Source organism: Salvia hispanica, chromosome 3 (genome assembly GCF_029641045.1).
Source record: "Salvia hispanica isolate PSC_SH4W2 chromosome 3, Shi_PSC_v1, whole genome shotgun sequence".
NCBI lineage: Eukaryota > Viridiplantae > Streptophyta > Magnoliopsida > Lamiales > Lamiaceae > Salvia > Salvia hispanica.
The window spans coordinates 4,452,769-4,474,704 of NC_142694.1; the positions used below are offsets into that span (position 1 = coordinate 4,452,769).

Genomic DNA, 21,936 nt, shown 5'->3' on the forward strand with positions numbered 1-21,936 from the left:
CTATATGTAGTCATTTCTCATTACTATTCCTTGTACAGCCCATTGTTACAATTCTCTATTTCGTTTATAACGTTAAAAGGTTCTTTTGTCAGGACTATAATTAAAAATTATTAGTAATTCTCATGCATAATAACTTTCATAATAATATATTAATATGTCTATAAATTAATAGTCTTATTTTTCGTTTAGATCGTACACATATATATATTAATCCGTTTGTATTTTTTAAAAATTTCTTTTTCTAATAAATTGTGTTTCATTATCTATTTCTATTGTACTTTATTAATTTTATAGGAGTACTTAAAGTATGTGATTTTGAGTAGAGAGTTTATTGCATTAAAAAGGTTGTGCTTTGCATCCTCAAAAGCAAAACGGCCTTGTGTTTGGGCCATTCCGTAAAAACGCTGTTTATATATAACGACTTTAGATGAAACGCTATTTCTCGATATATATGCATACAAATTATAAATATCCATTGGCTATTGCGTGCGGCTGCTGATTTCATCTTCGCCTCTTTCATCTCCTGATTCGCTCCTGACCTAGGGTTTCGTCCGATTTCAATCCCTAATTCTCCACATCCGCATATACAGACACGCAATCGAGATATATGCAGCCTCCTAATTGAGTTCGATTGTCCTCTGTTCATTCTTTGATTCAATCTGATTATAGATTTCCAGATTAGGGCATCAATTATGAATATCTGTGTGAAATCTCGGGTTACATCATCGTTCAATGTGATGCTTGTCAATAATCTCCGCGTTTTTGGCCCTGGTTTGAATCCCTTTGCCCCGTACTGCGTGGCCAATCATTCCTCTCGCTAAATTTCCTGTCTTTCGATCTTTCTGCAAAGATAATATAATCTGATCTTTGTCTTACGTCAAACGCTTTACACACTCACACAGTCGAATTTCTTGTCTTTTTAGTTTTAAGATCGCTGAGTTGTGAAAAAATTGGTTGCGTTAGTGTTTTGGAACTATCGGAACTTTTGGGAATTGAATCATAGTTTGTGGGATTATTGCATACCTTTTATTCACAAAAGATAGATACTTAGAAATCCCACAATGCCAGAGTTTGAGGTTGAATCTGTTAGGAGGAAACGGAAGATGCCTAAGTTGGGAGTGGATAGGGATGATCGAGGCTGGACCTTGCTACACATCTATGCTAAGAAAGGCGACCTCAGAGAGGTATGTTGATATCCTCGTCATGTCAAGTTTCTTAGTAGTGTTCACTGATTGTATAGTATTTGTTGTTGTAATTGTTGGATTTTGTTACTTTTGGTCCTTCATTACTTGAATAGTTGAGATTGAATCATGCTCTATTACTTTATATTCAATTTAATATGTGCTATATTACTTGAATAGTTGAGATTGAATTGTGCTCTATTACTTCATATTCAATTTAATATGTGCTATATTACTTGAATAGATTAACTTTCGTAGTTCATAAGATCCTATGTTCCGTGGTTTCTTGTGGGGATAACTATGTACCCGTTTTTTGCTTGTACTAGGGACCACAGCTCTAACTTTATTTTGCTTGCCAACATGGAATTAGCTTTCTGTCTGCCAGTAGTCCAGTACCCTTCTGCATTTGAGCCTCGAGCCAATTAATGAGATCTCTTTTGAGCACACTGTCCCGGCTAAATTGGACTGTATTCCCTTTATGAATTATTATGCACGTTATTGTGGGAATCATGCTATTAGTCGCTTAGTTTGTTTCATTAAGGTGGCTTCTATTTCAACAGTGTCCAAGTGGAGGTCCTTGCTGACTAAGGTATCATTTTGTTGAATGGAATGAGGAGTTGAGGACTAGAAATAAAAGTAAAGAAACTCTTGTAGCTTTTGTTGGCTGGGGGATAAGAAATGTTAGTGATAACTGGCTAATAACTTAGGGGGACTTTAGTTGCTTTATTAGTTGACACTACAGATGTGCCTTACAATGTCAGGATAAAGAGGACCAACTAACTGTATAGAGGTGTTAGACTTGTCATGTGCTTATAAAAAAAAATTAGGCTTGTTAGTCATTAGTTGAAGTCTGTATTTACATAGTTGTATTCCTGTGGGCAGCAACTTTCAGGGGTAGGTGCTGCATTTTGGATTAGAAAGTTTTTTGCTTCCGTTTCAGCAAAAAAACTAGCAACTCTTGTAATTTGTGGAATGGACATGATTTGTGTGTGTGTTGCTGTTTGTGAGCTCCTTCCTTGACTGATTTTTATGTTACTTTCGATATTATTTTGCAGGTGAGACGGCTCCTTAATGAAGGAGTTGATGTTAATGTTGCTGCTTGGGGCCCAAAATCGCATGGTGTGACCCCTCTCCATCTTGCTGCTAAAGGGGGCCATCTTAAGGTGATGGATGAGTTGTTGGAGCGGGGCGCTAATATTGATGCTCGAACTAAGGGTGCCTGTGGCTGTATGTATATTCTCCCAACTATGATATCCATTGCATGTTTGCTTTCATGTCATTACTCACTTCATTACTGTTTCTATTGGATGCAGGGACCCCTCTTCACAATGCAGCCAAAGAGAGAAAGAAGCGAGCAATTAGATTCCTGGTTGAAAATGGGGCATTTTTGCCTGATGATATCAACGATACAAGGTTCAATCCGCCTACTCACTATTGTCCTGGACTTGAATGGGCTTATGAAGAACTAAGGCGCTTACAACAGGACAGCTCTTCATCTGGCGAGACATCATGTAGCTCTGATAGCTGAGATGTACCCGCTGGGCATTGCTTCTACCAAACATAACCTGAAGCTAGAAGTGGATTCTTGGTGACTGCCTTGAATTTATCACTTATCCGAAGCCCTAGTCTTTCTGCTTATTGTTGTTCTTGAGACTACTCTGTGTTTGCTTCTCATGTATGATATATGCTTGTGTGACGAGTGACTAGCCTTGATGTGCAATAGAAGTGGTTATATACCAAACTTCTTGGACATTATTTCGAAGATGCTTATAATATCAAGTTTCTGAATTTTCTGTTCAAAAAAGCTGACCATTGTTAGGTTTTGAGAAGTATTTTATTGCAGATAAAACTGATGATGGTAAATGATTGAGTTTTCACATATTCGTTGCTTTGCGAAGATGGGTTCTGTTTTCTTTCCACGGGCTATATTCATTTCAAAAGTTTGGGCCTAGTTCAGAAGCTAAGATTGGAAAATCAATCGGGTTGAGATTTTTCCGGATTGATTGATAACTACTCAAGCTTATTAAGTTCAAATCTAAATATGGTTTTTTAAGGAAATTCTCAATCTGAACATAAACTTGATTTGCTACATTTAAACTTAAAAATGACTTGAATGTGACATGATTCCATTAGCAATAAGATCTTATTTGTGTTGGCATGACACATGAATCTATACAACACGATAATGACACGAATCTAACATGATAATGATACGAAACGATTCTTGCCACCCAAATTTGACCTCATTATAGCATGGCTTCCATCTATTCCTAGGACATTTATTGGATAATAAGGTCAATCCTTCCATTTTCACATTCATCTGTTTGCAACTTTGCATCAATTATTACCCCGTTTTGGTCAACTGTATGCATCCCATAATTTCACGATAAATTAATATTTGTGGATATATTAACAAAGAGTGTTGAATATGAAGAGCAATACATCCCACACTTTTCGGGCATCTGCTTTCCAAAATTCGAAGATAATATATTTTTTCTTCAACTGGTGACAAACTGGAAGATTCAAGTTCTTAAAATCAAAAGTCAACATATATATCCAATGGCCGTAACTGCAATAATTTATTTTTTGGTTTTAAGCACATTAATTAGTCCACCCAGAATTCGTTTTCTGTGAGCAACTGAATCCAAAAGGCATTAATACTATTAGCTAGTTTATTTGTCGAAAGTCAAAAAAAAGAAATTGGTGCCCATACTTAAAGAAAACCAAACTCATGAAACTGATGTTCAACAATAGAAATGGGTGCCCATACTAGTACAATCTAATCTAAAATTCCTCTAATATATTTTCACTTCTAATTTATGAAATGAGTTAAAGATATTTCTTGTATTTTTACATTAAAAAAAGCATTGTTTATATAATAATTACAATTGTAAGAATAAAAAGTATCAATACATGGAATAAATATGCGGTCCATTCTTCTTTCTGACTTGTATTCAAATTTTCTATGGTCTTGATGCTACAAAACCTAAAAAATTTAAATTTTTTAGACTACTTGTTTGCTTGACTGTCTTTGAATTTTCCTTGGTAAATCAGTTTTCTACTTTTGCAATAGTTTAACTAATTAAAGGATAGTTAAAAAATATAACATAAGGCCACGTTAGTTCAAATTTTTACTTTCGAAATTAGCTTTACTATGTTGCAAATTATAATACCGTTCTTGTTATTTTTTGTAGTTACAACATCTCAAAAATTGTTATAAAATGGGAAATATCATATCTTCATCTACAAATTTGGGGCCTTCAACTAATTTTTCCTTTTTAATCACTATTAATATATATTTCCGGCAGTCAATGCATAATATATCAATTAGGATTAATATTTGACCATGTTAAGAAATGACTGATGATAATCTTATCCATATAATTTCAATTAAAACAATTCCATGTTGCCGCGGTGTTGCAGCCTCCAGGACACCTGTACATTAATATTATAAAAGTTGATATACATGTAATTATTTATGTTGTATAGTGGCTATGTCAAATTGTCAATAATCTTTTTATTGAACCATTTTTATGATACAATCGGAACATTTTTAATTGTACCATGTGACAAGTCTAATATTTAAGCGGCAAGCAATGCCAACGCAAGTAGAAGTCCCTACGAACTTTTAATTTGTCAGAGTCGAATATTTAATATTTTGTGTATCATCAAAATAAATTATTACTGTGAAAATTTTCATTTTAATATTTCACAATATAAAATTCAGATATTACGATCAAATTAGGAAACGAAAAGATGCTTTTTCTTTAAATTTGTCACATTCTAATTAAAGAGACGATACTGACATTGTACGCAACAAGAGTACTAAATTAATGTAGTACTTACTCTATAATAACGTTTAGCATGACTTTTTTGGCTATTATGCCAAATTTGAAAACTACTTGGACAATTACAATCATAATTATTTTGGACACGAGTTTGCACATTGTATCTATAAAGTTAGGCCACCTCGAAAGACTAGTGAACCATATGGTAGTATATATTAGTGAGACAAATACATGTGTACATAATCACACAATTAATAATGAAATGGAGTATAACTTAGATAAATGAAATTGGTTCGTTTTCATTAGCCTTTTTCCCGCGAACGAACAAAGGCATTAGATATTCCGTCATTACATAACAAATATTTTTCTTAAATGATGATTAAGATGTTCTCTACTAGTCACATTTGATAAACTCTCATATCTTACTTAACTAAAAAAATATAGTAAAATTTAGATCCTCATTTGTATATACTCCTACAAATTATCAAAAAATTCAATAATTCAATCAATTTTTAAGCTAATCCTGCAATTTTTGAAAATTACTGTGTAACATATTGACCTGACGTGTGTAAATATATAAAATTTAAATAATGTGGCTAACTAATTGCATCAAAAACATTTTAATTTATATGATTAAAGATGTGGTTTCGACTATGTTTATTTTGTATCTTTCATACTCATGTCAAACTTTTTTTTCCAAATTTGAGGTGATGTAATAATTGAGAAAAATACTTATTAAAATTATGAAAATAGCGTACTTATATATTTTGATACAAGCTGAAAAAAAAAGTGAATAACACGTGACAGAGGGAGTAATAATTGGGTGAGTACTCCACTGATTTTTCCATTGGCTCCGACCTTCTAGAAACATTAGCACTAACGGAGTTATTGTTGCCAATAAAGGCAATAATAATGGCAGGTAATCCACGTCAGATATGAATGCGTATAGTGAAAGTTAATCCATAAAATAATAATGGAGCATCGACTCAAATTAATCATAAATAAATTAATAAGTACTACTACTATTATTTATATTAGTAACAATCATACATTGATCTTATCGACATCTGACTAAGAGCACCCATAAATCAATTAATTTTACAAATTAATTATTCTGAAGTGGGTCCCACTGCCTCCCCCCCCTTAGATTGGCTTTGTAATTATAATACTGTGTGCGGGGATGCATTTTTCATATCTCCAATTTCTTCCTCACCTCAAAATCGCTCTTTCATTTCCCTCTCACCGCAGAAATTGATCCGACCACGACTTCGAATCGCTTATTCTCTACGTGAGTTGGATTCCTTTCTAGACCTTTTGATTTCCGTTTCGTTAATTCTGTGGTTAGAGGTGAAATTAGGTCTTCTGTGATTGAATTGCTGTTGCTCGTGAATTTGGATGGATGATTTCCCCCTTTTTTCCTCATAATTTATTTTGCCCTTGTTTGTTTTGCTTGATTTTGTGCTTTCACCGTTTATTTTTTCACATTCTCGTCGGCGATCACCGGTGGGAAATGTCTTTGAGCATAATTGAATCAAAATAAATTAGGTTTTTAGAAATTATTCGTTCCTTAAATTAAACGCACGAAAAATGAGAAGCCGGCCAGGCGACCGGAGTGCGTTGAAGCGTGTGGAGCTGTCGGAAATGACGGTTTGGCACGTGTTGACTTGTTTACCATTCTCTTTAAACTACTCATTGCTTTTAGAAATTTTTAAAGATAAGTGGATCATATAGTCATATTTGATCGAAAAGCAGCAGAAATCCTTGTGCGGTAACTGGTAAACGAACATTTTCTAATCTTGTCTTTATCTTTTTTTCTAGTTTGAATTTTATTTTTATGCCACAATGAGCGGCACAATGTATAATTCAGCAGTGATGCTATATTAAATTATAATGTGACCCCTCCTTTGTGTGTATTGTTACACTAAGCTAAGTTGAATAATTCAAAGCTAAAAAAGGTCAATTTTTTTTATCGGGGGCAATAAAAATTAAATTCTTGAACATGATTTCTCCTGGTTAGTTGAATGATGTATTGGTTTTACTTGGTGTAAGATTTTTTAATTTTATGTGTCTTGTCAATCAGTAAGAGGTTAAACCTATATTTTGTCTTTTGAGATTTAAGTAATGGTTAGCTGAACCTACCTTTTTTTTTATTGTTCATGAGGTCAATTTTGTGTTTATTACTGCAGCAACAATTGAGTCTCTATCAAACTCAAACCTTTGGTTAATTGGTAATCATATAGTTGTAAGATTACTTTTTCTTGCAATATTCAAACATTTGATTAGTTGGTGATTCTCTGTGTGGTTTAGAGATTATTCAGAACTTCTTTTCTATGTGTTTCTTAGCTATTCTCTTCTTGAACCATGTTCCAGTTTTATAACGATGAAGACTGTTGCAAGAACTGAGACTGATTTGTTGACCGATCTACCCAATAACATAATTGAGAACATTCTTGGATGTTTGCCTCTTCGAGATGTGGTGAGGACAAGCATTTTGTCCAGGGAATGGAGGTACAAGTGGGCGTCGTGTCCGGATATTGTGTTTGATTTCTGGTTCGATCAAATGTTTCTGGGAGGCCACCAACTGGAGCCCCTGGTTTACCAAATATTGAAACTTCACAAGGGTCCCTTGTTAAAGTTTGTTCTGCAAGTGCCTGATCTCAAAAGTAATCCAGATATTGATGAATGGGTTCGCTTGCTGCCAAATAACACTCTTCAAGAGTTGACCCTCCATGTATCGAGAGGAGAGGCACACAGGTTGAGTTCACACCTGCTTAGTTTCCAGCATCTGAGAAATTTGAGGCTCTATAACTGTGTATTTGATCCTCTCCCGGGGTTCAAGGGATTCAGCAAGCTAGTGAACCTTGAACTGCAAAGGGTTGTGCTTGTGCCTGAATCATTTACGACTTTCATTGCTTCGTGCCCTGCAGTTGAAAGACTGAGACTGATTCATTGCACCAGCTTCGATTGCCTGGAATTAACCGGCCCCAAGTTGAAATACTTTGAATTCAACGGGGTGTTCAAGTCAGTATCGTTCAAGAACTGCCCTGTTTTGAAGGATATTAAATTGACATTTTCATCCATGGAGTTTAAACGCGGGAACTTCTTTTCCTTAGATTTGGTGAAATCCCTTAGCTGCCTGCCTGCCCTTGAGGACCTTCAGTTACAAGCCTATGCATTAGAGGTAAGAAAAAGTTGTTCGAGTTTGAAGTATTAGTTGTTTATGCAATCGAAGTTTGGTTGTTTGACATTTATCTCGTGCATATGCAGGATCTTGTTGAGCACGAAGCACCAAACAGACTGCCAATCTCTTTGAATACGCTGAAGAATCTTCACCTTTCGGATATGTATTTTGAGAAAATTCAGGAGTCTTCGTGTGCCATTTGTTTCATCAGAAGCTGCCCTAATCTACAGCGCCTTAATATCACTGTAAGTTGCAATATCCGAATTTACTCTTTCGAAACAGAAATGTCCGTTTGAGAAGAAGTGGATCTAACCCGGTGTTTGTACTTTATGATACACAGGCTTTCACCTTCGACGTGGTGGATGCTGTGGCAGACTTCTTGAGGTCACAAACAAGCTCAGAGTCGCTGGCTCATCTGAAAACCGTGAAGATGCAGTTGTTCTCTGGGATCGAAGCTGAGATGGAATTCGTGAAGTATCTACTGGCATCAGCCACGGCACTTGAGGAAATGGCGATAACACCCCAAACTGGCAGCATCGCTGATGGAGGGGAGTCGATACTCAACGAGCTCAAGCAATATCCGCGAGCATCACCGAGCGCAGAAATCTTCAGTCCTCGAGCATCAGAAATCTTGAGTTCGGGGAACAATAATGGGAGCAAGCATGTGTAGGTGCTTCATTCCCACTAGTTAGGCTGTTTGTAAATGTATTAGGCTCCTTTGAGATTCTGCTACAATGCTATAAATCCATCCTTTGAAATTTTGAACCATCAATTCGCACTGTAATAATCCCAAGTGAATCGATTTGTGTTCTTATTTGGCCCCCTGTAATAGGATATTCCCTTCGTCCCAAGATTTGTATTCTTATTTTGGAAATCATTTCATCTTTTAGCAAAAATAACTCATTTTATCTCGTACTGTACTTTATTTTAATCGACAGTCAAGATGTAGCATGACAAGGTCAAATTTAAAATAATTTGATGATCAAAGATGATACTAGTATCTTACTTATTTAACTAACAACTTGATTTTTACTCTAACCATTTTTTAATTTGTGGACCATTTTCTGAGCAGCCAGTAAAAATTCAAGTCTTTCCCATTTAGTCTTTTGTTTGTTGGAACTGCATCACCCCCAAATCTACCCAATTCAACCATTCTTAATTTAATTTCTGGCCAACTAAAAAAGTAAAAGGAATAGAAAAATAATTAGTGACTTTGAACTTCTTTTCCAACATCAAAACAATATGAGTTGCATATCTGAATGTTTTTATTCATAAATGCACTATATTGTTAGAATGTCTTAAAAAAAAATACTACATATTTTTATAAAAGTGATCATCAAATATTCAGATTCACACTTCTATCCCAAGTGGCTATTTATTCATATTCACCGGTAGATGGGCACATCAGAAATTAAATGCATCTAAAATTAAATGGTTTCAAGCCTACCCCCATACTCTGCTTTCAACCAATCTCTGCAAATTATTAATGCACATCAATTGCTTTAGACATACAAGTGTTTTAAAATAACAGAATAGCCTCTACAGCATTACCATTCCTTTCCCTTCAATCTTTAACCCCCAATCTCTTCATATCAAAATGCAAGGGGCACTCATTGTAGAACTATACTCACGGGTCGTTCCACAGAGTGGACCGGCGACCATTTACACTGTGAAGAGTTTCGAGAATTCCACATAGTGCGTGTTTTTTTTACCGCGCATAATTGGACCAGAAAACTCGTCACAGTGAAAGATGGTTGCCAGATCACCAGCGGAATTACCCGTGAGTGTAGCCTACAAAATTAGCCCATATTTGCCAACGACATGTATGTATGTATGTTCAACAGATTGAATCTTCTTATTAAGAAATTTTCATTATGCTTATATTGCTTCTGAAATATTTGCCACTTACAAGATTTTGTGTCCAACATAAGTATAACAACTGGGCTTTGGCAAGAAAATGAGCTTCTTATTGATAAAACAAATGACAACATTATAACACATGAATTCAACTAGTTATTTAATTATTTCCATTTGTGCAGAAGCATAATTTACCAACTTGATAACTTTCTCAGCCTCTCCACAAATCTTGTGTTCATCCTTTTTAGCCTTTTCAAACATCTTTCGAAAAACTTGCTCCGAGTTTCTTTCTCTCTTCTCTCCACTCTCCCTCCCCCAACACCAAAACCGGCCTCTCCGCGACTTTGGAGTTGGAGGAGATATGTTTTCGAGGATTTCCCACTTTTCGTATCGTCGAAGCTTTTGCTCCACATTTTTGGATGAATGTGGAGGAAGATTTTTACAAGTTTTAGCATGAAAAGAAGCAGCATGGGTTTGAGTAGTTGATGTTTTAAGGAGTTGAAAGCGGGTTTCGAGGTGAGACGGGAGAGATTGAGAAGAAGGTGATGAGTTGTTGATGGCTGTGGCTTGTTCAAGAATCACCATATCCATTGCTTCACGAAGAAGCTCCTCCACTGCCTTCTCATCATCTCTCTTGCTTCCCATTTTCATGGCATTAACTTAATTATGTTTTTGAGTGATAATATCTGGATTTCATATGATTATAAATAGTGTTTGTGATCCTATTTTTTCAACGATTGTTTCCATGATTTCTTGTTAGAATACCATTGATCTTTCACTGAGTTTGTGAAGTTCCAACAACTTATTGTGTTGGCCTAATTTGATTAGGTTGCTTTCACTATATTTTTGCTTTGAGTCTTTGTTCAATTAACATTTTGATTATTAAGTACTTATTTATTTGTTCTTGATTTGAAAAAAGGTACGAAGATTGTGAATATTGATTGTTGTTATACGAAGTATTATATTTTTTAATTTGTGAATTATACTAGTATTTAATATTAAAAATACTCCAATAAATACTATAATTAGAGTATATTAGTTACTTAGAGTTAGACGCTGTTAATTCTTTACCGATGTGACGAACAAAACGTAAAATATTGATGAAACTTTTGTACCAATATAATATAGTGCAATAATTAATTTTTTTGTACTAACATGAAAAAATGATGAAACATTTTGTTGCATAGATAAATATTAGGCAAATAGTTAATGGTGTCAAAACATAAAGACGAAATATATTTAAATGAAACACCTACGAAACATTTGTATTGCTATGATTTATGCAAACATCAAACATTTTTTATGTGCAAATTTCATCATTTGTATGATTTGTGTAATTATCCCCTTATTATTATTATTACTATGTATTAATTTAATAACTGAGATAATTATAATGTAATTTAATATGTCAGATACCCAAACCAGAAAAGAAGGCATAAACTCAATTCAGTTATCAGATCAAGGAACTACAATTAAATGACAAAATTTCCTTGCAAACATGGTATGAACATTTAAATATCAATAATTCCGAATGAATTGAGAAATGAAAAGTGAAAAATGAAAAGTGAGGGATATTACTTTGGGAATGGGAGAGGAATTGCAGAATCGGCGTCGAAGCTCTATGGCCTATATTGTTCATTATAGAATATGGAGGGCTCTTATTTAACTAAGGTTAAAATTTTTTACCATTGATTTTCAAATTCAAACAAATTATTAAACCTAAATTGTTTAGAAATTTTTAAATCATTATATAAATGTTTAATTTTCTACAAAAGTGTAATTTAGCAACCAATGAATCCACTCTAAGTTGATTATACTACTTCTAACTTTTTCCCATAAAAATAGCACTACTAAATTTTACCGTTCCCATAAATATAATTCACTTCTATTTTTAGAAATCTTTTTTACTCTAATATTATGAGTCACATTCTCAACAAATATACTTCAATGATTTTTCCTTTTATCTCTCTCATGCTTTATCAATTACTATACACTAAAATATGTATTTTCTTATATGTCTCTATTTTTATGAGACGAAAAAGTAAAAAAATATAATTAAATAATAAACATGCATGCTTTTCTATATACTTATTTTGTCTTGAAAAATATACGTATGAATTATTTTCTATTTTTCTTATTAGTTTCATCAATTCAAAGTATGAACTATCTAATTTTAAAATAGGTAGACAATATAATACCTTTACATATCATTTTATTTACAATTTATATCATTACATTATACTACTAAAGATATGGAGCACACTCTCTACTAACACTACTTACTTTACCAATTATGTATTAAAACTCGCGACGAACCAAATGTTCATACTTTTTGGAGACGGAGGAAGTATAAGGTATTGCAACACTATTAGGAGTATATTATATATATTGAGACAAAAATATTAGTTATATCTAAAGACCATTTACGGATATCGACAAAAAAGTTACAAAGTAAAAGCGTTGACCTTAACAAGTTTATTTACTTATATATGTACACACTTATTTTAGAAATATTAGTAATTTTTAAAAAAATTCTATCTAAAGACCATTTTCGTATATCGACAAAAAAATTAACAATTAAAAGCGTTGACCTTATTAAGTTCATTTACTAGTACATACACGCTAATATTTAAAATACTTTTAAAAGTTGTACTCCTTTAAAGTCAACTTACGGATATCGACAAAAATATTTAGAAAGTAAAAGCGCTGATCTTAACAAGTTTATTTACTTACTAGTACATAAACGCTTATATTTATAATAATAATCTAAAAAGGTTTTATCTAAGAATCATTTACAAATATCGAAAAAAAATTAGAAAGTAAAAGTGTTGACTTTAATAAGTATACACACCAACACTTACAATAATAATTTAAAAATAGTTTCAAAAATGAAACAAGACTTTATACGTTATTATCCATTATTTCATACACCATTGGTGATATTTTTCTTTTAAAGGATCGAAATAGTCTAAAAATAATTTTTAAAGTTCACTCAGTATAGAAAAAGACCAATTAGACCAATTGCCTAAGTTTTATGGAAATTATGTAAATGACCTGATTTTTAATAAAAAGGAAAATATGAATAAAGAGATTGCACTCAACAAGCAGATTTCATCAAATTAACTGCACCGGCCTGCGTCACAAATTACATCACTTTCACATTAATGCCATTTAAGTTCTTTTTCCTCAGAATTTACTCTTTTTCCTCTCAAATCTCCATTTTTCAAAACTCAAATAGAGACAAATTTTGCCAGAGGTCAAAAATCAACGAGTTATTTTGATTTATAAATAAATGTAAATAAAAAAATAGTGGAATATAAGTCTTATTTTTAATACTTTCTTAATCTCATGTTAGTTAAGTTACTTTTCTTGCACTCATTTAAATAATAATAATAATAATAATAATGATAATAATAATAATAATAAAATAGTTATAATAGAAAGAAAGTAAATAAGAGAAAAATAAATACTCTAAAAGAATACTTTATAAATAGACTATGCTAAAAGGTACTGGAATATGAAATACATATACAATAAATGGAAAAATATAAGTAATTTTTTAAATTATGGATATCTGCAAAATGATTCTTTAAATTCTCTAAATCGGAACAGAGGGAGCATTATATAACCACTGATCTTTGATTTAATTTGTGAAGTTCCAACAGCTTATTGTGTTGGCCTAATTTGATTAGGTTGCTTTCACTGCTTTCACCCTTTATTTGTTTAACATTTTGATTTGAAAAGGGTAAGAAGATTGAACTAGAACTTCTTACTTATAACATTTGATTAAATCATTATGCGAAGGCGCGTAAATAACTATAATAATAATTATTTATTTTTATTATTATGTTATTAATTAAAAACTAAGATAATTATAATTTACTTATTTAATTTTTTTTTTAAAATTTAACACTGATTATTACTATTACTATTACTATTATTATTATTATTATGATTATTATTATTATTATTATTATTGCTATATGAATAACTAATTATAAAAATTTTAATGTGATTTGAAAATAATATAAATCATACTTGGTAAAATTAAACTTATTAGTATTATACTCCTATTATTTAACAGTAAAATTAAATTTGTTATGATGAAAATCTCTATTATGAAAGTATAGAGCAAATTCGAACCAAAGAAGAATATGTTGAAATTGGATCGATACAATATAACACAATCTAGAAAAACACTTTTTTTTTTTTATCAAAACCATTGTAATATCACCTCTAAAAACACAACTTTTTATCAAAAAAAAAGAAGTGAAAATATAAAAAGATTTTTTGCATGGATTGTTTCTGCATTTGGAGAAGTAAGAGTGAAAATGAAGATCATAAAGAGAGTGAGAAAAGCTCGGAAATTACTGCAAATAATTTATATTATGGAGATTCAGATTATGGGTTGGATGAAAATATCTTTGGTTATGATTTGATCTCGACCAAGGAGAAGAAAGCCATGGAAAAGAGAGAGAAGAAATATAATAAGGGTCTCAACTTCGAGTCAAAGAGCAAAGGGAAATAATCACTTTTTCTATTTAATTTCATTTCTACATTCTTTTTTAGGTTGTTTTAATGGTAGAACCTGTGTTTTCTCCTATGTTGTGATGTTAATCAGTTCTATCGTTTCTCTACCATCTTTAGCTTTTATCTTCTAGATAAGTCGAACTACTAACCTACTGGTTGGAAACGAAGGGTTTTACCAAGGCCCTACTCGTGCTCGAGCATTACACGTCTACTTCATCAGACACAAGGCGTGCTCGATTTGAGCAAGGCCCTAGTTGTGCTCGAGCATTACACGTCTATTTTTTTTTATCGTTGTTGGCTGCTGGCTGCATATAACTAAAACATAAGAATCTGGGGCATTATATAGATTAAATCTGCTACACAAATGCCATCACCACTCAGAATAAAGTTAAGAATAAACGTATGAGCAACACGGAAATTTTAAATTTCGATACTATGGAGAGGGAAGTATGAAGCTCTTCTTGAGAAGTCTATTTTAAAAAATTATCCATGGATTAGCAGTAAGGCTAAATTCTTACAAAAAGTACTGCATCACATGTATCTCCATATTCATGAATTCCTTGTCCAAAACCTAACCGTCACGTGACAATCTTACTCTCGTAAACCTATGCATTGGTATGGTGAGAATGGTCATCAGTTGCGCTCATATTTTGGGTCTGCTGTCACGTAGTGGTAAGCAATCACCAAGACAAATATGAAAATACCAAGAAAGTTGGCAAAGAAGCCCAGGTCTTGATCATCAATCATCTGGTACAAAAGATTGATACAAAATGGTCAGATTTCATTAGAAACTAACTCCTCGAGATCACTTACAGCCATTGCTAATTTGCAAGCAGCAAAACACAACCTTGACAAATACTATATTGGTTCTAACATCAAATGTACTAGTGCTACTACTATCAACTGCTTCTAATCCATTTGCTTCAATTGATTCACACTTTCCAAATGACTTAACTTCGGGCTTAGTTATAGTTATTGTATACTACTACTATTGATCTATGGCTTATTTCATTAGTAGTCTTTTCAACTTTACATCACAAGAAACACAAATTATTACGTCAAGCGTCTACATGTATCACTAACAAAAGGGCAACAATGATCCTAAACACATCCAGAATCCTCCCCAGAACAAACTAGTTTCCCTCATTCATACTCGTTCATGTCGACCATTTGACAGAGTACAACGTAGGAACATAATCCAGTTATATAGGTGCATAAATATCAGTTTTTCATGAGAAATTGAACTCCTTCAATTTACTGCCAAGGTCCAAAGATCATAACCGAAGGCAAAAACCCCCTTTAGTAATACCAAAGTAAATTATTCAGGAGATAAGTGGCGTATGTAACCAAAAATCTTATTCTACAATATTCTTTAGGTTCACAGTTTAAAATGTGAAGTCAAATAATATTTGTTTCCTTGAATTATATTTCTAATATATCAGCTCCTGTAATTATTTATGTTTCTATGCTGAAATGAGTGTACATTTTATGCATTTTTCCCTTTCATCGTCAAAATTCTGAAAGTTCAACACAAAAAAAAATCCTAAATTCCTCCCTGAATAAATATCTTACACAAAATTCTGAAATGATCCTCCAAATCAAACTCCTCAAGTCAATGAATCGATAAATTGACAGGAAACATAGCAAATTAACAAACAACAAGCTCACAAACACCATAAATACCATATATCCAAACCAGAAAAAAAGCATACACTCAATTCAGTTATCAGATCAAGGAACTGCAATTAAATGACAAATTTTCCTTGCAAACATGATTATGAACATTTAAAAAATCAATAATTCCGAATGAATTTGAGAGATTAAAAGTGAAAATTTGAAACTAACTTTGGTAATGAGAGAGAAATTGCAGAACCGGGGCGAAGCTCAGATCTGAGAGTTGCAGAAGAACTTCCGAATTAACTTTGTTTTCCTACTACTACTACTAATTTACTTATCGCAAAACGATGTCGTTCCGAAGGTCTGGTCCAAGTTATTATTGAGGGCTCTTTTTTAATTAAGGTTAACTGTGGTAAAAAAAAATTACTAGTGACTTTAAAAATTTTAATGATCAGCTATAATTTTGATTTTCCTAACTAGGCCCAAAAATTTGAGGTTTTAAAGTTGGGGGGGTGGCTTTTCGTAATAAAACAAACATGAGTGATCGAACGAAGGAAAATGGTAATGAATTTTCATTTTGTTTTGAAAAGAATAACTTGCTGTGATCCTAATGTTTTGTAAAAATTGGATGAAATTTAAAGAATATTCATACTTTTTTTTTTTTAATTTTTGCAAAAAAAGTTCATTTTTTTTAAAAAAAAGAATGATATTTATAAATAGTACTTGAAAAAAATTACTAGTCCATAAACTTAGGATATAACGTGTGGTGACTTTTTCAAAAATTGTAAAACTTTTTGAGGACTAAAATGCCCTCGACGTTTTATGAAATACTGCAGCTTAAGAATTTGATTTGTGGTTATATTATTATTTAAGCTTAAGGTTATAGCTGGAATATTTAAAGGTATTTTAGATTAGATTATTTGATAATTTCTAGTATAAGTTTATCGTAAACTATTTGAATTTATTGTTTTTAAATTCATTTTCAAAGTATATCAACCAATATAGCATACTTATTCTTTATTATATTTAAATTGTTTAGAATATTTAAAATCATATTATATAAATATTTAATTTTTTTGCAAAAGTGTAATTTAGTAATTAATGAATCCACTCTAAGTCTATTATACCCCATTCGTTTCGTAAAAATATAATCTTTTTATATTTTCATTTGTCGCATGAAAATAATTCACTTTATTTTTGATAATTCATTTGACTCTAATATGTTGGTTCTCAAAACGTACTCCTAAAATCAATTATTTAATAATTATACAATATATAGACAAAAATAATTAGTCTATCTAAAGGCCACTTATGGATATAAAAAAAAAAAAAAAAAAAGTAAAAGCATTGACATTAACAAGTTTATTTACTACTCCATGTACACTTTTATTTTATATAATAATAATTTCAAAAAATTTCTACCAAAAGACGACTTTCGGATATCGACAAAAAAATTTAGAAAGTAAAAGCGTTGACCTTAACAAGTTTATTTACTATGCATACATCCTTATATTTAAAAAAATAATTTTAAAAAGTTCTAATCAAAAGTCCACTTACAGATATCGACAAAATATTAGAACGTAAAAGCGCTGACCTTAACAACTTTATTTACTACTAGTATATAACCGCTTATATTTATAATAATTATTTAAAAAAATTATATCTAAAGAACATTGCGGATATCGATAAAAAAATTAGAAAGTAAAAACGCTGACCTTAACAAGTTCATTTAAATACACACATACATTTAAAATAATAATGTTAAAAAATTTTGAAAAACAAATAAAAATTATTTTATACTACGTTATTAAACCATTGGTGATATTTTTCTTTTAAAGGTTCGAAATAGTCTAAAACTAATTTTTAAAGTTCACTGTATATAAAAAGACCAAATGCCTAAGTTTTTATGGAAATTATATAAATGGCTTGAATTTCAATAAAAAGGAAAATATGAATAAAGAAGTTGCACTCAAGTAACAGATTTCATCGTATTAACTGCACCTCCCTGCGTCATCAATTACATCACTTTCACATTAATGCCATTTAAGGGCTTTTTCCTCCTAAATTTACTCTTTTTCCTCTCTAAATCCAAAATTATAGATTCCTCCATCTTCAAAATTCATTTAACACCACCAAATCTCCACATTTCAAAAGTCAAATAGTGACAAAATTTGCCAGAGGTGAAAAATCACCTTTCATGGAGTATTTCATAATACTCCAACCGTCCATCATTTAAAAAATTGGAGTATTTTGATTCAATATAGATTTTAATTAAATTATTTGATTTTGTAAAAAATAAATAAAAATAATAATAAAATATGAGATCTACATGCCATAAATGAAAAAAAAGGAAAGTTTTTTAAATCGTACCCGTCTCAAAATGGCAAAATAGTATACCCCCGTTTCATATTAGATGTCACACTTTTCTTTTTAGTTTGTCCCATAAAAGATGTCACATTTCATCTTTTGAAAAAAATTCATTCTCATCAATTATAAAATTATATTTTCTCTCACCACTTAACACACAAAAAATACCATCTCCTAAAATTTCGTGTCGTCTTTCAAGTGTGACATCTACTTTGAAACGGGGGAGTACTGAAAAATAATAAATTAGTACCCAAACACATCATTTTATCTATTACACTACACTACTAATAATAATATAGGGTCAACTCTCTGCTAGCACCTTTTACATATAACCACCTTTCTTTGTCACCAAATCCTGCAAGAGAAAAAAAAATGTCTGAATATCTGCCTCGAGACATCGTGATGAAGATCCTCTCCCGTCTTCCTCCCAAGTCTCTCATCAAATTCCGCTGCGTTTCAAAATCATGGTACCTCATGATCTCCTCACCCTACTTCATCAATCTCCACACACACCGCGCACTCCTCTCCCCCAAAACGACGCTCCTCCGCCGCTACTCCAAGCCCCTCCACACCGACGTCTTCTCCGTCCACGCCCCCGAATTCGACGACGCCGGGATCCAAATCGAGTACCCATTCCGCGACCGCGTCCGCTTCTACTACCGAATCGTCGGCTGCTTCAACGGCGTCGTTTGCCTCCTCGACGACCAGTTCGGCCAGCCCGACGCCGTCGCGCTCCAGCTCTGGAATCCCGCGATCCGCCGGAAATTGACGCTCCCGCCGCCTCCGTCTTCCGTCAATGAGGATCCGAGCATGTCTATGGTCGCTCTCGGCTTCGGATTCGATGCGGAGAGAGGCGATTACAAGGTCGTCAGAATCTCCTACCTTTACGGCGACTGTGAGTATCTTCTCCCGCCGCGGGTTGAGGTTTTCGCCCTGAACAGCGGGAGCTGGCACGCAGTTGAAGGTGAAAAAATCCCGCACAACTGCGTGGTGGAGTATTTCTGGTCTCAGGTTTTCACCCATGGCAATGTGCACTGGACTGCTTACAAGACTCTCGGGAAAAACATTAAACGCGAGAATTTGATCATGTCGTTCGATGTAACCCGGGAGGTGTTTGATGAAATGCCGCTTCCGGAGCCTCTCGTGAACGAGGTCCCGCTCAATCTAGGAGCGCTTGATCTCGGTGGGGTCCTCGCCGTCGTTCAGTACGACGAGCGGGTGTGCGGCATGCGGTGCTCCATTTGGGCGATGAGGGTGTACGGTGACGTGGGGTCGTGGAGTAGGGACTACGCGATTAGTCTCGACTGTGGGATCGGGAGGGTTCTTGGTGCTAAACAAAACGGCGACGTTTTACTGGCCACGAGGGCCGGGGCCCTCGTGGCGTATAATGGGGTCGATGGGAAGTACGAGGATCTTGGTATATCTGGCACTAAGGACTCGTTCTACGCTGGCACGTACAACGAGTCCCTCGTTTTGCTTGTTCAGGGGGATGTGGCGAGACAAAGACTGCCCAGTGATAATGATAGCGAGAGCGAGAGGGAGAGTGAGACCGAGAGCGATATGGAATATCAGTCTTCAATTGGGGATGAGGACGAGGAGGATTTCCTCGGAGATGTTGAGAAGAGCGAGTTTCGGATGCAGGGTAGTATGTATCAGTATCTTTCGGTTTTCTTTAGACGTCCTTTTGTTTAGTTGGTTTAATCTATCCTTGTTATTTTTTTTCATCATCAAAAAGTGGCAAAATTGTAGGGATTGAAATTCATTTAACAAAGGAGTATGTTTTCGCTTTATATGGTCTATCTATTGAAATATTGAATAGTAGTACTCCTGATATAGTCTAGTGTGTACTAACTTGAATGTTTATTTGTAAAGTATAGTATTCATTACATGTTATGATTAAAAAAATTAATTGTACACAAAAATAAAATATCTGGTCCTCATAGATGCTAACTCTTATTGTTCAAGAAGAAAATGCTACAATATTCATCCATCTCAAATATTTGTGAATAAAAAATTGATATCCCAATTTTCTCCTAATACTATTATAGAGTACCTTTTCATTTATTTTATACAACAACGCATATAATCATGCAAGTTTTGCTCATAGGGTTAGTTTATTATCAAAACTATTGATGGTGGACACATAAAGTCTTTTAGTAAGTAGTATCACGTGCAACACAAATTAAGCATATATTTAATATTTAATCTCATAATTAATGCATATAATTAATGTTTAATCCCATAATTAATGTAGCATATAGTAGTAATTAACTATTTATTTCATACATTATGTCATCGAAGCTTTAAATAAAGGTGCACATATGGTACATTGACGTGCTTCTTTTATATTAGACACATGTCTTGACTCTATATTTTGACTTTTAAAAACTTACTTGAAACTCAATTTCGGATATCAAAATTATGTGCATTTCAACTTGATTCTGCGCATGCAACCTAAAAATGAGATAATAAACAAAGAATTGCTCAATATTTCTATAAGACTATATGTAAAACTAATTTTGAAGTCGCCCAAAAAGTTAGGTCATATAGTTCATGATTTCAGTATTTATCCTTCGGCGAACTACGAAACAGATACTCTATTGAATAACATATGCATATTGTTGGTATCTCGTGAAATTATTAATATCAAATATATGTATTTGATGAAAGAGTTTACTACTTTTATATATTTTTCACTATTTTTTATTACTATATTTTTACAAACTTTCACTGTTTTTCCCTTAAAGGCTAGTTTAGTATATGTACATTCAAATTATTCATTTATCTCTCCTATATTTCATTTATTATTTCTCTATTTTCTATTTTTATTATCATTTATTTCCGTTAACTTCTTCTCATTTCTCATTCTTAATTTTAATTAAATTAACTCATTTAATATTTTCTCTATTCCATATTAAATGTTTAATATCATCTTATCCCTATGTCTCAGATTTTCATTAAAAAATGTTACATTTCATTTTATAAATGGAATTCACATTTGAGGTATCTACTTGCATTCATTACTACTAAATAGATATAAATATAGTAATCCATATTACACTAAACTTTTTACACTTAGTTTTATTAACATCTATGTAAACTCGTGCTGACTCAAAATTTTTAAATATTAAATAAAACAATTTATTTATCATTAATATTATTATACTATATATTTACTGAAATATATGACTCTTATAGACTGCTAGATTTATATTAGAAGTAGTATTTTGAAACTAAACTCAAAATCCACATAAAAATAGCCTCGTCTATCTCTGTCTGGACTCTGGAGTGTACATAAATTATAAGAAAATGAAATCGTGGAAGGAAAAAAAACCCCACTTTAATCGAAAATCAATTCCCACCACATATTCTGAAATTAATATTTTCATTTAAAATAAAAGCTTTGAAAATAGAG

At 32.7% G+C, this 21,936-nt stretch overlaps 5 protein-coding genes across 5 annotated transcripts; 3 read left to right on the top strand and 2 right to left on the bottom strand.

The window, feature by feature from the left end:
• The first annotated feature begins 245 nt into the window (after positions 1 to 245).
• On the top strand, positions 246 to 2,969 carry LOC125215075 (phytochrome-interacting ankyrin-repeat protein 1-like). Its single transcript, XM_048116383.2, has 3 exons — positions 246 to 1,184; positions 2,237 to 2,408; positions 2,495 to 2,969. Exons 1-3 carry the CDS (start codon positions 1,062 to 1,064, stop codon positions 2,707 to 2,709), a joined length of 510 nt encoding a protein of 169 aa, XP_047972340.1. The 5' UTR covers positions 246 to 1,061; the 3' UTR covers positions 2,710 to 2,969.
• Positions 2,970 to 6,105: 3,136 nt separating this feature from the next.
• LOC125215600 (F-box/FBD/LRR-repeat protein At1g13570-like) lies at positions 6,106 to 9,027 on the top strand. The gene is made up of 4 exons (XM_048117057.2): positions 6,106 to 6,257; positions 7,340 to 8,150; positions 8,237 to 8,395; positions 8,491 to 9,027. The coding sequence occupies exons 2-4, from the start codon at positions 7,350 to 7,352 to the stop codon at positions 8,818 to 8,820; spliced, it is 1,290 nt and encodes a 429-aa protein (XP_047973014.1). The 5' UTR covers positions 6,106 to 6,257; positions 7,340 to 7,349; the 3' UTR covers positions 8,821 to 9,027.
• Positions 9,028 to 10,154: 1,127 nt separating this feature from the next.
• On the bottom strand, positions 10,155 to 10,666 carry LOC148929994 (uncharacterized). Its single transcript, XM_089066642.1, has one exon. The coding sequence runs from the start codon at positions 10,656 to 10,658 to the stop codon at positions 10,164 to 10,166; it is 495 nt and encodes a 164-aa protein (XP_088922768.1). The 5' UTR covers positions 10,659 to 10,666; the 3' UTR covers positions 10,155 to 10,163.
• Positions 10,667 to 14,985: 4,319 nt separating this feature from the next.
• LOC125215914 (dolichyl-diphosphooligosaccharide--protein glycosyltransferase subunit 4A) lies at positions 14,986 to 15,284 on the bottom strand. Its single transcript, XM_048117494.2, has one exon. It carries the CDS (start codon positions 15,282 to 15,284, stop codon positions 15,171 to 15,173), a length of 114 nt encoding a protein of 37 aa, XP_047973451.2. The 3' UTR covers positions 14,986 to 15,170.
• Positions 15,285 to 18,862: 3,578 nt separating this feature from the next.
• LOC125215709 (F-box/kelch-repeat protein At3g23880-like) lies at positions 18,863 to 20,311 on the top strand. Its single transcript, XM_048117222.2, has one exon. It carries the CDS (start codon positions 18,894 to 18,896, stop codon positions 20,211 to 20,213), a length of 1,320 nt encoding a protein of 439 aa, XP_047973179.1. The 5' UTR covers positions 18,863 to 18,893; the 3' UTR covers positions 20,214 to 20,311.
• Positions 20,312 to 21,936: the final 1,625 nt, after the last annotated feature.